Source organism: Monopterus albus, unplaced genomic scaffold (assembly GCF_001952655.1).
Source record: "Monopterus albus unplaced genomic scaffold, M_albus_1.0 scaffold2.1, whole genome shotgun sequence".
Lineage (NCBI taxonomy): Eukaryota > Metazoa > Chordata > Actinopteri > Synbranchiformes > Synbranchidae > Monopterus > Monopterus albus.
The window spans coordinates 5,383,973-5,400,638 of record NW_018127882.1 but is presented as its reverse complement, the minus strand read 5'-3'; the positions used below and the strand labels follow the sequence as shown (position 1 = coordinate 5,400,638).

Here is a 16,666-nt window from a genome sequence, read left to right as displayed (position 1 = left end):
TGCTATACGTACAACCAAAAAAAGATTTTGTATTTCCATAAGTGGGGTAAAACTATGGAATAATTTAAGTGTAGACATAAAAAATAGTAATAGAATTGACGAGTTTAAACATAAATATAAAGGTATGTGTCAATCAAGATATATGCAAGAAGAGGTTTAATGATTAATTAGATGGAACATTGTGGGTGTGGTGTATGAATGTTAACACTTTGTAATAATTCTTTTGTATATTACTTTGTGTGGGTAGAAGTGAATCATTTACTGCTTGCAAACCAATGATGGTAAGATGATGTCATGGGGTAGGACTGGATAAGTCTGACTTCTTCCTACTCCATTCAAGCATGTACTAGGTATAAGCAAATTGATATTGGATTATGTGTAAAATTATGTGTGTTGTCATATCAACTGTTTTTACATGCTTGAAAGAATAAAGAATAAATCAAATCAAATCAAATCCTCCAATCTATTGACCTCCAATCTATTGAGGGTAGTTACTCATGCTGGTACTGTTATTAATCAATGTATTTAATATATTTCAAGTACCTTTCGTGTTATTTTTATTATCCTCTAATACTTTAGAATAATATTGTTTCTTACATCTCCTCAAAATCTCAATTAATTTGTTTTTATATGACTTATATTTTTCTTCCGCCTTCTTTGATCTGTCCTTTATGAATTCCTTATATAACGCATTCTTCTTTTTACATGCATTCTGTAATCCCTTACTCATCCACGGTTTCCCTTGCCCCATAAAGTCCTCTTTTAGCCTCCTTACAGCATGTTCGTTCATCACCCTCCTATAAAAAAGATTTGTTTTTGGCCTTTCATTTCTAACATGGCAGTCATAAACCAAAAATACAGGTAAATGATCACTAATATCATTTATAAGTAATCCACTAGACATTTTGCTATCAATATCATTAGTAAATATATTATCTATTAGTGTCGCATGCTGGGTTGTTAATCTACTTGGTTTTGTAATTTTTGGGTATAAACTACATCTATATAATGTGTTAATAAACTCCTCAGTTCCTGTGTGCTTGTTAGGATTCAACAAATCTATATTAAAGTCACCACATATGAACATTAATTTATGACTTATTGACGAGTAATTTTCTTCCACCCAGTCATTAAACTTTTCTATACTGGCTCCAGGTGCTCAATGCAACCATTCAATCATGTTAAAGCATAACCTCTGACTTAGTGCATGGCACAGGAGGGTGATCTTGCTGTAAGGCCTGGTACAAGGATAAGGCAAAAGACAACAAAAACCACTGTACTGTTATTCCCCTCTCAGCCATTAAATAATACACTGAACCTCAGAGATAAGGAGTCCCACTGTCATTTACCTCTGTATTCCTCAGTGTTATTATTAATCACTATTGACTCTAAAATTAGGGTTAGGCTGTAGAATGTCTCATCAAAAACTTCCACTAAACACACTGTTTGAATGTGAATTAGTGAGTAACACAATCCATTTGATCTGGTCTCTTTACACAGACAGGAACTGGAATGCAGATCTTTAGATTCTAATCTCTCACACGCACACACACACACACACACACACGTACCATACAAACCATACTATACAACCAGTCTTCTCCTCTGCCTATAGACAGGTGGGACTAGTGAGTCAGGCAAGAAATTGTTAGAGATAAAGGTAAATCTACCTCAAAATCCCCCAGACCCCCTCTCTCACCATGGCTGCACAACACACACACACACAGACAGGAGGCACTGCAGCAAGGAGTCCTCCATTCTGCCTTTGGATCTTTTGAATGCCTCTCCATCCTTTTTGAAGGGTTCATACAAAGAGCAGGATTGAAGAATGCACGAATACTGCACACAGTTAAATCCTATTTAACTATTTCCAACCCAAATCAAAGAGAAAAATAAATATAAGATTTGGCACTGCTTGTGAGAATAGATGAATTTGAGGAATTAGCTGGTGACAATGTCAGACAGATTTAGGTTTAAAAAAAACTGTACGACTGCCATGTGACTGTGAGTCAAACATTTCTTGTGTTTGGTAACCTACCTGTGTTCTTGCTAAAGCTCTAAGTTTTTGCCATTTTTTATCACATGGCTAGATTTCTCTCAAGATAATGTAGCTTGTGAATGCAATGCTGCTGAGCAGCTCTTGGCTATCTAAAATCTGAATGCGTCACCTGCACTTAAAAGCACCACATAAGCAAATTTCTCAGAATGATGTACATTTTCAACTGCAATGCCACATAATGATAACCTGACTAAAAATGGCTTAATGCTCGCTTACACCAGCTCCACTGCAGAACACGAGTGATGCTGGAGTCCTTAACAGGCAAAAATTTAGCCTGCTCAGACAGTTTGCCATGCTTTTTTCTTTCGGTTGGTTGCATACTGACACTCTGAAGGATGGTGTGAGAATTATTTAGAAGCCTTTGCTTCACTTTAGTACCAGCAGCTTTGACGTTTGCTCTACTGTCTTTGAATGTGTTTGAACATATGTTAATATCTGTGAATCCTTTCAAAATAAGTGACTGCAATTTCCCTTACAAGTACCAGGACAAAGTAACAAAGAGTTTAGTTTTTATTTAGTAGATTGGAAATTCAGTTCAACTCATTCACAACACTGTTACTTGACACAATACTGTACGTACCAGTTACCTCTGTGTTACTGTAAGTAAACAGATTAGATAAAACTGTGCTGTGACTGCAGGCTTCATTATAAATTTACAAGCCAAATGTTATTTTGCAATTGCATTTCATAATATATATATGCCTGCTACAGACCACAGAGAGCCATTAGTGCTTTACTGCTGGGTTCTGCCCTACTTTTTCATGCCTCTATAGGTTTCTCTATCAGCCCTCCTCAGCTCCTCCCACCTGTTATGTTGCAAACATCGGTCCACTACCATCCATTGTCATTATTTTCCAATGATTTCTCTGTGTACTGAGTTCACAAACAACCACAGGGAATGTGGTGAGTGGGGAACGCGACCCATTTACCCACCCACTCTTTCATCAGTTGAGTCATGTCTCCTGTCGTGTCGATCAGTCCCCCACCTAACACGTTGGACTTTTAATTACAGTGAAATAATCCATGCCAATCTGAACCATGCAATCACACTGGTATGTGTACATGCATTCCTTTGTAAAACATACATAATTATTTAACCCCAAGTACAAGACCATAGGTTTAAAAATCCACTTCATCACTTCCTGTAGTATCATTCTACTCTATGTATCTTCCCCGTCTCTCTGATCTGCAGTTATTCTGAGGTCAGATAAGGGATGTGATGGGGTTATTCCTGTGGACAGAGACCTAGTTAATCTCCAAGAATAATGCTGATTATACCTGCATGAAAGATGACAAACACCTCAAGAAGTCAGGAGGCAAAATGTTTTCATCTCTCTTTGGTTCTTGTTTTCTTGCCATTTCTAAACCATGACACCATCTTAGGTATAGTTTTAGATTTCTCTCATCCTTCTTAGGAAGTGTCCACCACCTAAGGCAACAATGAGTCATAAGGTAATAGCTCTTACAAAGAGAAGCCAGTGTGACCTTGTGCTGTTTTGCCAGTGTAAAAGCTTCTTCTCTGTCTCCATCAGAAAGCAGACAGTTTAAGACAGCTGGTGTCTGAAGTGATGTCTTTAATCTCACTCCATCCTTTGCTTGATATGGCATACTGACAGGGATATGTAGGACAACATCACTTCACTTACTGTATTTTGGGACCAAGACTGCTCTTGCTAGACAGGGTATAATTAGTATGGAGTTATTAATACAAACTTTCAGATAGTCTGAGCTTTATTTTGGTTGCAGCACAGTGCCTTGATTTCTTTTAGATGCCAGATGTCCCTCTTCAGTGTGACAAGAGCCCATTTCCTGCGTGTGTTCTGGTTAATGGAGAAGAGATAACTTGAAAGAGAATAAAAGTGATTTTGTTATTTTTAGCCTTTAAACTCCTAAATGCTGTCTCTCTCTGTAGTTTTCCCACCATGATGAATATTGCCAAAGGACTTTCATTAGGCCTAACTCACCATCTATGATTTACACATGTGACACTTCAGTCTTCCTTTTAGTGTCCCACCCTTGATTCCCCCCTCTGGCTATCTCCTGTTGTGATGCTGGCAATGACAGAAACCAGGTGTTGTGACAACAGGCTTATAGAGAATCTCATATTAAATTTGGCAGGCTGGCTGCCTGTGTGCACATCTGTCTATCTGTTATGTACACATGCACATGTACAGAATTTGTACCTGTGTGATGTGCACACATCATGATGTATGATCTTACCTTGATGATGGAAGAGTCATGTGCTGTAGCAAACCTCAAAGTAGGCATCATGTGCACCAAGCTTATTGTCATTATGTACAAAATTACATTAATGAATTAAGTTCATTTTGGCTTAACTTCGGTCTTCTGTACTACTAAACTTCCTTCTATATAATCCAAACTGATTTCTGTTTATTGAATCAACATTATACTGTAGCTTTAGTTCTGCTGCTCTTTGAGGTATTTACACTGTCGAGGACTCTCCACACAGCAATCAGTCACAGTGGCTTTTAGCCACCTTCCTCCAGCTTACAACACCATTGGTTATGATCACCCACAATCCCCTGAGGGACCTGAGCGCTGTGGGGTCATGCAGTGGGCAAACATCCACACACACTGCACAAATGTGTCTGTACAAGGGTGTACACACACAGTCATGTTTCCCATTATTTCAGGGGATATCTCGTTGACTAGCATTCATTCTCGTTGATTTATCCAAACCCTCGTTACAACTACTACTTGCCTAACCCCTTACACTAATCTTAACCTAAACCTAATCTTAAGGCAAGTCTTCAACCTAAAATCAATCATTTATGTTGAGCATCCAAAATGTGACTTTGTAAACATGTGTCCTCACAGCATGAGCAATACTAGCCCACACACAAACACACAGAGAAAGAGAGCGATATTACATTTCATTTTCCATTACTAGACTAAACAAAACTGTGGCCTGCTGACACCATCTCACTGATATTTCACACCGATCCCAAGTGTTAAATAAACCTGACTGTGTCTGCTCAGGGCGCACATGGAGCAAACAGGACACGGCGGTCTTGGTTAATCAGCCTTTTTTTTCCTTCTTAAATCAGAGGTTCGACTCCAGGGTCTTCAAGGTCTGTGGAGCTTTTTAGTAAAGTATTGCCAACCAATCCCATCCATCTGAAGAGAAATCAGGGTCAGTTGTTTGAAGGAAAGAGCAATATGGAGCCTCTGTGGCCTATAGTCTCACTGCTATGTACAGCCAGCTGCATAAGCATTTAGACAAGAATGCAATTTTTGTAATTTTGCCCATGTACACCACCTCAGTGGGTTTGAAATGAAGCCATCAAAACATTACTGAAGTGTAGACCTTCAGCTTTAAATCCTAGGGGGTTTCACAATAGATTGCATTAAACATTTTGGAATTACACCCTTTTGTATACATACAGTGGCCCCCTACTTTCAGAGGCGCAAAAGTAATTTTACAACTGCCTGACAAGCAGTTTCCCAGCCAGGTGTCGCATGATCTTTCATCATTTCATGACAAATTAAGCAGACAAATAGTGCTGAATTTGCATTCGCCTGCAGTCCATTTGAACTCTCAATATGCGGTCCAAACATGTCAATGCAAGTTAAGGAGGCCATCATAAGGCTTAAAAAACAAAACAACCCTATCAGAAAGATAGCAGAAATTTTAGGAGTGGCCAAATCAATTTGGCACATTCTCAAAAAAAAAAAAGAAAAAAAGAAATGCACTAGTGAGCTCAGAAACACCAAAGGGCCTGGAAGACGACAGAAGACAACTAAAGTGGATGATCGTAGAATATTTCCTTGGTGAAAAAAAAAACTCCTCCATAACATCTATGCAAGTCAAGAACACTCAGGAGAAGGTAGGCGTATCACTGTTAGAGTCTACAATCAAGAGGCACCTTCATGAATATAAATACAGAGGGTTTACCTCAAGGTGCAAAACACTGGTAACATTCAAGAACAGAAAGGCCAGAAAACATCTGATAAAGCCTGCCCAGTTCTGGACCAAGATTGTCTGGACAGACGATACCAAGAATAACTTGTACCAGAATGTTGGGAAGAGAAAAGTATGGAGAAGGAAAGGGATGGGCTCATGATCTAAGGCGTGCACCATCATCTGTCAAATACAATGGAGGCAGTGTGATGGAATGGGCATGCGTGGCCTCCAGTGGAAATGGATCAGTGGAGTTTACTGATGATGTAACTGCTGATAGAGCTACAAGGATGAATTCTGAAGTATAAATCTATACTAAATACTCTGATTCACCCAAATACTGCAAAACTGACAGGACCGCACTTCACAGGACAGATGGATAATGACCCAAAATGTACAGCGACAGCAACCCCAGAGCTTCTCAAGGCAAAGAAATGGAATATTCTTCAATGGTGGAGTCAGTCACTAAGCATGCGTTTCACTCACTGAAGTGAAAACTGAAGGGTAAGAAGACCTTCAGCAACTGCAGGCAGAGGCAGTTAAGGTCTGGCAAAGCATCTCAAAGGAGAAAACATCTGGTGATGTCCCTGGGTTGCAGACTCCAGGCAGTCATTGACTACAGTGGATTTGCATCCAAATATTAAAAGTAATAATTATATATGTATGTGTTAGATTATCCAGTTACTTTTGAGCCTCTGAAAATTGTAGGCTATGTATAAAAGTGGATGTAATTCCTGAACTGTTCATTTAAAATTTTTGTTTTTGTCCAAATACATAGACACCTAACTGTTATGTGTCAGGGAAAGGAGATAATTCATTCCGAGCAGGCTGCTGTCTCAACTCTGGCCATTTCACACACAGTTTGGTGCCACTGATTGAAGGCCCACAGTATACTTCTAAGGTAAATTATGCACTTTACATGCAGTTCAATTAAGAAGCGACAGCTTGTAGTCTTGTGTAAACATAAATACTGAGCCTAGCCTCACTGGTATAAATGGGGTGGAAAGAACACCTGCCAGTATAATGCAATACAACTCTGCAGCACCACAAACTACAACTAACAAAATGTTCACAGTTGAATCAACACCTCTCGAAAACTGTTTCAGCAAAAAACTAAACCAGGGTGAATTTATTGCAAGACTGTTGTATTAGACTAGGTGTAGCTAACAAACTGGGTGATTATTCACTAGTGTTGTCATTCATTCAGTGATTTTTGTTAAAGGTATACTAAATACCTGCAAGGGACAGCTAATTTTGTTGTTACCCAAATACAGACATGTGAATTGTTACTTCCTAATTAACATTCTAGGTTGAAGGGATTGTCTTTTTTAAGCAGCACTGTACAGTTCAAACTACATAATGTAATTTTTATGGCTTGTAAATTAGGGATAGCTGAACTTTACACTTCTTATTTGAATGTTACATCACTGCTTATTAGAGATAGAGAATCTTTATTTTTTTTTATTATTATTTTTGCTGCCCACAATTACAACAATCAGCTGAGTTCAGCACTCAGTGAAAAGCATAAAGTTCACCAATGTAATCTCATTACATCCTTGTGTTTATGGTGTCCTCCATTTCAGTGATCTCTTACTGTACAATCACAATAGCGACAATTCTTGTGGTTATTGTTTAAAATGTCATTTTTATATAATTTACCATATAAACATTTACACTATACTGTATTGTGCAAAAGGCTGAGGAAAGATGATATTTCTTCCACTCTGTGACTCTCTCATTTAGCTGTCATGGTTGCAAATAAACATCTAATGGATGAAAATGATTCAGCAGCGCACCTACTCAGTAATTTGTTTCACTATCAAAGAAACAGTGTCTGGCTGATGCTCGGCTTCTGAAATAGCTTCACTTCTATGTTTCAGTGCCTTATTTAGCTTTTATTGATGTGTAAAATAGTCCTGTGTTCTTTGGCTTGGGTAACAAAAAGCTTGGCAGTTGTTCTCTGTGTGAGAGAAAATATGGCAGCGCTAATCAGCAGACAAAGACTTTGAAGCCAGTTGTTACACAAAAAGGTGAGAGGTCAGATAAACACCAGCCGTTCTGTCTGCTCCTACTGCAATTAGTTTTAGGGGTTTAAAATGACATAATACAAGTGGTGATGATTTAATGTGGAGCAGACTGGCACACAGCTCAGATATCACCTCATAAGTTCTGGATTGAGTTTTTAATATGTGTTTTATTTTATTGTCATTGTAGCTAAAACAGGCAGGCTGTCCTGTCAGTAAGGGACTATTACTAAACTTTCTGACTCTTTAGACACAGGATGAAACACCAAATCAAAGTATTGATGACAGCCCATAATATTTATATCTAAGATCCACAATATAAAAAGCTGTTGACAGATGACTGCTTCTCAGTGATACTTACTGTAGTTTCCATGGTGGCATTGTGGTCACTTTCTTTACAGTCAGCTTGCATGCTTGTGTGTTCCCAAGGTTGAGATCATCCTGGATTGCCCACTGGGAGAAATAATGGGACTCGTGTCCTCCAGCTTCACTCTACTGACCAAGTGCCTTCATGCACTGAACACAGCCCTCTGGCTCAAAGGGGCAGGACAGATCACGAATCAGTGCCAGTCAGCATGACTGTACTGTAGCCCTGTCCTCTAATGGAACCTTGAGTGACTGATGGTTTCTTGTGCTGTAATACCCAACCACCCGTTCTCAGTGTACACACACTCTGTGTCTCGCTATCTCGATCTCTTACGTATGTGCAGTCTCCATGGTAACGCACGGTATCACTACAGCACCGGTGGCCTAGCATGCTGCAAGCTGCTGTTGTAGTGGATTTACTGTACCAGTGTGCACACAAAGTGCAGACAGGCAGCAGAATGCTGCCAAAAGGCTCACTGGGTTGAGCTGCAACCCACTGAGTTTATCAGAAATGATTTCTTCTTCGCCTGATGATATTTCACTTCATCCCTTCACACTGTACCAAGATGTTAAACTAAAAATCCTGCTATAATATGGATATGTGAAGAAATTAGTTGGACATTAAATGTCTCAATATAACGTGGCACAATCCTAGTATGCAGCTTGGCCCTCTGTTAAGCATCATGAGTGAGGTTAACCTTCCCATTTATTGAGTGTTTGCCCTTGAAGGCCACTTTTCTCTCCAAATGTATAAATCAATTAAACCCTGTGTGTTATCATGACAGCCTCAGGTTATTAATAAGAAGATAAACAATTAAAGTTATTATATTTATTAATAGAAAAGGTCAATGCAGTGCTCACCCTTGGCAGCACACATTCCTGTCTCTTCCTTTCACGCTGGAGTTCTGCTCTCTAGTGGCCAGAGACGGAAAGAGCAGCAGGGGGCTGGGACCCTTTGGGCCTGTTCGAAGTCCTGTGGTACAGCTGTGTGTTACTGTAGCAGACTGATTGCTGAAGGTCATGGTTTCAGCAGTGCTACCTCTGAGCCTTACACCAACAGTAGTTTCTGCACTAGACTTTTTCACAGCTCTGTCTTGAACACAACTTTTAGCAGTAAAACTTGTAGTGTATCAAATGTAAATCTAATCTTAGACTGTTGATGCAAAGATCTTAGTATATTGCAAGACAAAATCATTTAGTGTGTGCGCTGTAGGTTCGTACATTACACTGACACAGGTAGTTTATTGTACACATTACACATACTGTACCAGGGCTGCATTATCATGGAAGGTGACAATTATAAATAATTATTAATATACAGTAAATAATAATCATTTTCTAACTCTCCCACTGTGTGCACGTGCATGAGTACAGTACACCGAGGGTGTCCCCGGGAGGTTAAAGTAGACTGGCATTCTGGGACACTACGGTAATTAATGTACCCATGGCACACTGCTACACAGGCAACCGAAACATGCACACAAAGACAGTTTCTGTGTGTGTGTGTGTGTGTGTGTGTGTGTATTTCTTGCTCGACTTTCTCATTTACAGTGCTTGCTAGAGGTTGTAGAAGTCACTTGTTTTGTGTTTGGATAAAATCATAGATCGTCAGTACAGTTCATAAATGCAGTTCCTTTCATCAGCCAGTTTTTACTTGAGCACATTTCAAGTCTGTGGTCAACCTCAAAAGAGTCAAACATGGCGACAGTCTTCTCTTGAAAAGAAAAAAATATGAGAATGAAAGCTGTGTTTTTTTCAGAGGCTTCTTAAGATGCTGATAGTGAAGAATTTACAATACTATTATTCACCACCTTCTTGTGTATTTAAAAGATGGCCCTCTCCTGTGTCTGTTTCATCATAGTTTTGGTGCTGCTAAGAAAAGCACTAATAGCAGGATGGAAATGATCAGGCCTACTATATATATACATATGTATGTTCTTTAGGATCAGGGGTCAGGCTGCTGAACAATGTAGCCTGACTCCTCACGTCCCTTTGTGTCCTGTCAGCGATAAACCCAGCCATCCTCCTCTAGGACCACAATGTCTACTTGAATGATAGCCTTGGTTTATCAGTAGTGGGGCGACTGAAACACAACCTGGGATCTGCTTCGGTTAGCTGAGAGATCCCTATCTGTGTTTGCTCGTGGCAAAGTTAGACAGATCAGATAGCACCAGGCATGGATACTGTATGCTGCAGTGTAAATCAGGTTGTGTAGGGGTTCATTATGCACCTTTTCCAGAATGCAGGAGTAACATGTACGAGAGGGGAAAATACACAGTATGCCTGCTGCAGAGTGAATTCCAGAACTATTGCTATGCTGCTGTAGGAAAGGTCACATTTTACAAGGTGCTGCATTGAAAACAGTGTGTTCAAATGGGAAGACAAATGCTTTTATCTTAGTGTTATTTCTCATGTCATTTAAGACTTTACACTTTCAGCACATTAACCTTTTATGAAAGCAGGGAAGTACTACTAATGACTTTTATTTTTACTCATTTGTTGTGCTCTGATGGGGACATCTTTGTACAACTATATACTGTTTGCAGTGCTTCTTATTCCACCTTAAATACTCTGAGACATTTGTACAAATTAGTACAGCTCCGTTTTAGTTTGTGAATTTGAAGTTGACAGACTGGTTTTGATGGCATTTACTGTATAGATAAATCCTAAACTGCTCCTTAAATTGATGTTTGTAAAGCTCAAAGACTCAGATGTAACTAGACCAACTGTAAAAATCTGAGTTAAATCATTCGCTCGGGTTCTGATGCTCTGCTTGTCTTGTGTTAGTTCTTCAAATGCCTTGAGTTTTGTTTTTAGGCACAGTTTACCTTTAGAGTGAACGAGCTGCTATTGATAGCCGGTCCGCGGGCTCCATCTAGTGTTCACAACCGTGCATGAGCAGTGAGCATAAAAGTATAGCGACCCAGAAGTTTCTAATGTCCTGTTAGACTCACCACATGTCAGAGATCATTATTCAGTTTGTCATTATAAACTGTACAATGTTCAGTATCAGTGAATCCGCCATGACTTGTGTAACCACGTTTCCAAAGCCATCGGCCTACGTCACTCATTTCATTTGAAACCTATCCCTTACAGGGCTAACATACAGGACTAATATGAAATACAAACCAAGACATCATACTTCACTGTGTTGCAATTTGTGCCGTGATGCTAATAATCCCATGTTGTATTTTGCAATCTCGGTATAAACCGGGCGATTTGTAAAAACTACAGTTTCACAGAGCAGAGTCTTAGTAAGAACACATTGCATGCTGTTGTCTCAGTTGATAGTACATCGATATCTGGAAAGTGGACAGGCCTGTATAACCAGTTTATTCAACGCATTATCGGATCATTTTACACCGTTTTTGTAATATGAGAGCAAAGTCTCCTCTGCCCCAATAAGGAAGTACAGTTTCGGCCTGCATTTTCGATCACTTCTTTCCAATCTGGCCCCATCGAGGGGAGCAATACAATGAACACGCCAGTCCGTGTTTGCCGGATCAACAAGACCTCTAAATGAATGTTTAATGAGCATTATAGAAGTCATAATGGCATGTCGCTAATGTCCTGTAATGATCTTCTGTTGATGGCCACGCCTCGATGCTTTCTTTTCCACTGCGCCTCTGACAGTTGTCTGACTATAGACTGGCTGAATGTAGACTGCTCACCTTCTCTTCACTAGGACAGTATTCTAAGCCACCGCTTTGGCTTCAGCTGTAGAGAATCATGACTTTTCCCTTGAGAAAATCTGTTTCAGGTAGGTTTTTTTTTAATTGACGCTGCGTGTTTTTAAACTTTCTATCATGTTTTGAAGTAATTATTAAGGGAAAGTGTCCTCACTTAAGTAAAACGGGCTGTTGCCTGAGTAATGAGTGATTAATGGTGTTGGACACTCATGATGGATCCACAGCAGTAACCGCCTCGGAGCTGTCCGCGGTGCTGAAGCGCTACAAACAGTTTGAACGTTTGGCTCAGGAGGTTTTGAAGCCGTTTGGTTAGGAGCTGTTTGTGTTTATCCAGGACACTAACTGGAAGGTTACATCTTACTTGTAATATTTAATTTAGTTTGGTGACTTGTTTACTGTATTTATTGTGCTGTACTTTTATTAAGTATATGATGCATCAACCGACATAAACACCAATCAACATAAAATCCTCATTTTGTTGTGTGTTACTGGAGTCTATTATTGGATCAGAGGAGGTCAATAAAACGCATACTGCACGACAGTTTTGACTGAGGACTGCAGATGGCACCATTAGTTAGGATGTTAGCTGTGCTCAATCCAGGGCTGAGGGAAAGCACACAAAAGGCTGGCGTGCGGGTGCAGTGGTGGAAATACTGGCGTGTACTTTCGTCTGAGTTGTGCAGTTACTAATACAACGTCGATCACACTTTATATCAGCTGGTATTTTCCTGATGTCAATCCAAAATTCCAGAGTAGTCGAGTCCTAGTTTACTAAAGAAGTTAAATGGGGGACACATCTTTAAAAGGTGCTAAAGCATAGGTGTTCAGATGTATTTACTTGACGTTAATATTATTATATGGGTATTTCTGATGGGTCAGGCTCCCACATCATCACTGCTTGAGTGACTGTGACTTGGCTACCTGCTGTTTGATTCCTCACGGTTATTTGCACGGAAAAGCAGGAAAATAATTAGTAAACAAAATACTTTATTTAGCCTATATGGTTATGATTGTTATACTAACTATTAATGTAGTTAACCATAATTATAGGGCATGAAAATCCCGCAGTCTACCGCTGGACGCTCGTCTTCACCCAAGTTTGAAACAGCAGAGTTCCATGTATTTTTTAAATTCGTCATATGATCTATGCAGGATCGTAGCTCTTAGCTTTTTTTTGTTCGTGACTTTTAGCCCAAACATGTCTAATAAAATGCCGAAGACCTTTGATATTCCTTCTCCCTCTCGTCCTTCTCCTCTTTGCCACCTCCCCGCCCCCAAGCCCATTTCTCTTGATATGCAATATGAATTGTCCCATATGACGCCTTAAGGAGACATCCATTTTCTAAGTGTGAACACTGGCTGGGTTTGTGTCTCACTTGCCCTCTCTCTCCTCCCCACTGCTTATTCTCCAGGTTGTAGGTGGGATGCTCAGCAGCTCGTCTGAGTCTGTGCTTTGCGCTGTGCCCAGAGACAGTTTCCTGACTGAGGCGCCTCCTGCATTAGCTCGCTTCAACAAAAGACAGAAAAAACTAATGGAATCTCTGAAGTGATTTGTTCTTCGCGCTGGCTTTGCAAACAGAAGGTGGAAGTCTCTTTCTGACAGCAGCATCTTCAGTAAGGGGTTGGGGAAAGCAGATTAAAAGCACTGCAACCACTCTCCTGCCGTATGCAAACAGGTGTTTCTATCCTATGGCTGCGCATTGAGCTTCATTTCCGAATATCTGGCTACCCAAACACCATGTGCGCGGCCATGTAGTTAGCGGGATGATGCAAAGCCGTTTACAGATTCTGGGTTTGTGCGTATTTATTGTGATGCCGAAAAAATGATGCAGTTGGAGGAAGATGGAACGTGTCGTGGTGAAAGTCTTTGTACAGCTTCACGGTGGAACCCGTGGTTTGTTAAGTTTTACTTTTTCTCGGAGATACAACGGACAGTTCTTGAATAACGCTTAAATTCATGCAAAATGATTCATTTGGACATCATCTAACTGGCTTTTACCGCACTGCTGGGACTATTATCTGCTTTTCATAGTGCAATCTGCAAGTTCTGTGTTGTTTAACGAATCGTTGTAGTTGCCTCAGATTGGTGCCACTGCGTCTGGACGTTTCCCGTCAGAATCCAGTTTTCTGGATTCAAACGGGTGATTATTTTCACGCTTCTCTGGAAGTTTTTTTTCCAGAGCGCTGCCAAACTGGCTATGGCGGCAGCGATTGCCAGCTCCCTCATAAGGCAGAAAAGGCAGGCGAGGGAGCGGGAGAAGGCAAATGCCTGCCGCTGCGTTAGCAGCCCCAGTAAAACCAAAGGAAACTGTGAAAAACCCAGTCGACTGAACGTTTTCTCCCGGGTCAAACTCTTTGGCTCCAAGAAGAGGCGAAGGAGGAGACCAGGTCTGTTGTGTCATTTCATCAGGCCATTAAATCTTCATTCATTGTAGGGTGCCATTCCATTTCAACCAGCCAGACACCATACACGATAAAAACTCCATGTCTCTATAAGATTCAAAATATTAATGAGTCTGTCGAAGTTGGGAGGGAGAATAAGTAGGCTCCCTTCTTACGTTCGTCCAGAGATAAATCACCTTTGGCAGTTCAGACTGTGCTGAGACACAGTATATTAAACTGGTGCGTCATCTTGCTCCTTCTATTCCGTCCTCACTGGACTAGATATGCAAAAGTGCATAAGTAGATTTTGTAATTCACTGAGGAATGCTCTGTCGCTTAGGAATTATTGCTCACTGTTCAGTTGGAAATTGGATAATCTCTTCATTACAAGAAATTTAAAATGTTTAAATAAGTAGGTACAGTAGTAACTTAGAATTTTAAGCAGATTACACATCTAGCTGAAACGTTTCCCAATATACAGTATATTGTCAAGTTCTTTGCTGTTGAAATGTATCCAACTGAAAAATACTTATAAACAGATAGGTAGTACGTGATTTCAGAACTCAAAAGTATTTTAAGTGTAGATGTTGATATTCCCAGACATGTGAGCTCAAGTGCAGAGTGGCTCTTATTAAATCACTCCTATTACTGCAGTGACAGAAGTGTGCAGGCAGCCTGAAGCACCCACTCCCTCACATATCCAGTGCAGAAGTTAGACCACAGCAGCATATCTGATCTTATCTCATCTTTCTCAGGCCCAAAGCTGACTGCTCAGCCTTATAAAATTCAGCTCTGCATTTTCTCCCAAGCTTTATTCAATCCTATCTACTTCATTCCCAGGTTGTTTTTATCTGTTTTAATCTGATGCATCTGGAGGTTAGGATGCTTGTTTATGCAACAGCATAACTATTCTACAGCCTTTATGCCCCTATGACAACCAATTTCCATTTCTATTTTGTGGAGGAAGCAGTGAGTGCCAAGAAGAAGGCATTGTCTGTGTGGGACTTACACATGGTGCCTCACCAAACACAAAGAGCTGGCATGTTTCATAAACACCATATGTACGTAGTTTGTGCAGTGTTTGTTAATGCACAGCAGTGTGCACACAATCAACAAGCATATGTACATTTTTGAAAGTATGTGCATGTGTGAAAATCAGATAATTGTATAGAGTCATATCTTAAAGCTACAGCTCTTCTTTAGTCTGGGTAGTCTTACCTTAAAGATACATTTTACCATAAAATCATTACCATGTTCCTTGTGTTCGGACTGACAAACCCTCTAAGTCTAGCAATGGCAGTACTGAAAGGCAAGTGAGATGAAAGGATAGATGAAAGGTGTGGTAAACCACAGCAAAGGACACTCCACTAGGGACAGTAACCAGGGAGTGGAGAGCACTTAGCTCTTATCAGACACTGCACTAATCTAACAGACAGACTATCCAGCCACTTCAAAAGTAAATGTTCTGCTACTTAAACTTATTGTCTTTGACTTATTGAGGCATGTGTTTCATGTTGCTCTTGCCCATTGGATCAGTTAAGACTATTCTCATTCATCAAAAAATACAGCTCAGTCTCAAAAATATGTTGAAGTGTTGAATTTACTACTTTTAAATTTAATTCATTCCAGTATCATTTTTCTGATATTCTACCTCTGCATAACAGGAAAGTGGAAAGTGACTGAAAGCATGGACAGAGAAAGAAAGGGGACATGCAAGAAATGTCCTCTGCCACCTCAGATAACTGAGCCTGTTTAGTCAGCTCTGTTCCAGTGTGGACAAAAGACAAACGGTTTGTAGGCACAGCAACACTGATCAAACTGTAGTTCTTACCATTTTGCCATTTAACTATCGGTAAACATCAAATTATTTGTTTGATGTTGCAATTCCATAAAGACAAAGATGTATTTAAAGGGTTTCAGCTCATTAGAGGTTTTGCTTTGTTTATATACCCACCAGACAATAAAATGAAATGGCCCTTGTAAAATGGCTACCGGACGAGTGGGAGTCTGCGTGAAGGACACCAGCAAGCCCAGAGCCTTTATCAGTCCTCTTGTTTCACATAAGATAGCAACCAGTACAACTGAATGGCCAAGCTACTGTTAGTGTCTTAAACTGCAGCTCCTCCAATTGCTGCTAGATTCAGACTCTAAACACTAGATGCTATTAAGGACGTCTCCAGTTCTTTGTCACAATAAGTTCAGATAGTTACATTTACTTCTTCTG

The 16,666-nt window shown here is 40.1% G+C and overlaps 1 protein-coding gene across 4 annotated transcripts in view; it reads left to right on the top strand.

Annotated features, from left to right (window-relative positions):
- Nucleotides 1-16,666, top strand: part of fgf13a (fibroblast growth factor 13a) — a 95,461-nt gene that overhangs the window by 55,818 nt on the left and 22,977 nt on the right. The window contains exon 1 of one of the 4 annotated variants that reach the window (XM_020591010.1): nucleotides 11,491-12,131. The exons of 2 other annotated variants lie outside the window; for them this stretch is intronic. In XM_020591010.1, the coding sequence (XP_020446666.1) occupies nucleotides 12,101-12,131 (31 nt within the window). In that variant the 5' untranslated portion in view covers nucleotides 11,491-12,100. Of the gene's footprint in view, nucleotides 1-11,490; nucleotides 12,132-13,134; nucleotides 14,449-16,666 lie in introns of those variants that run through there. One more of the 4 variants, XM_020590992.1, reaches the window with a different exon arrangement.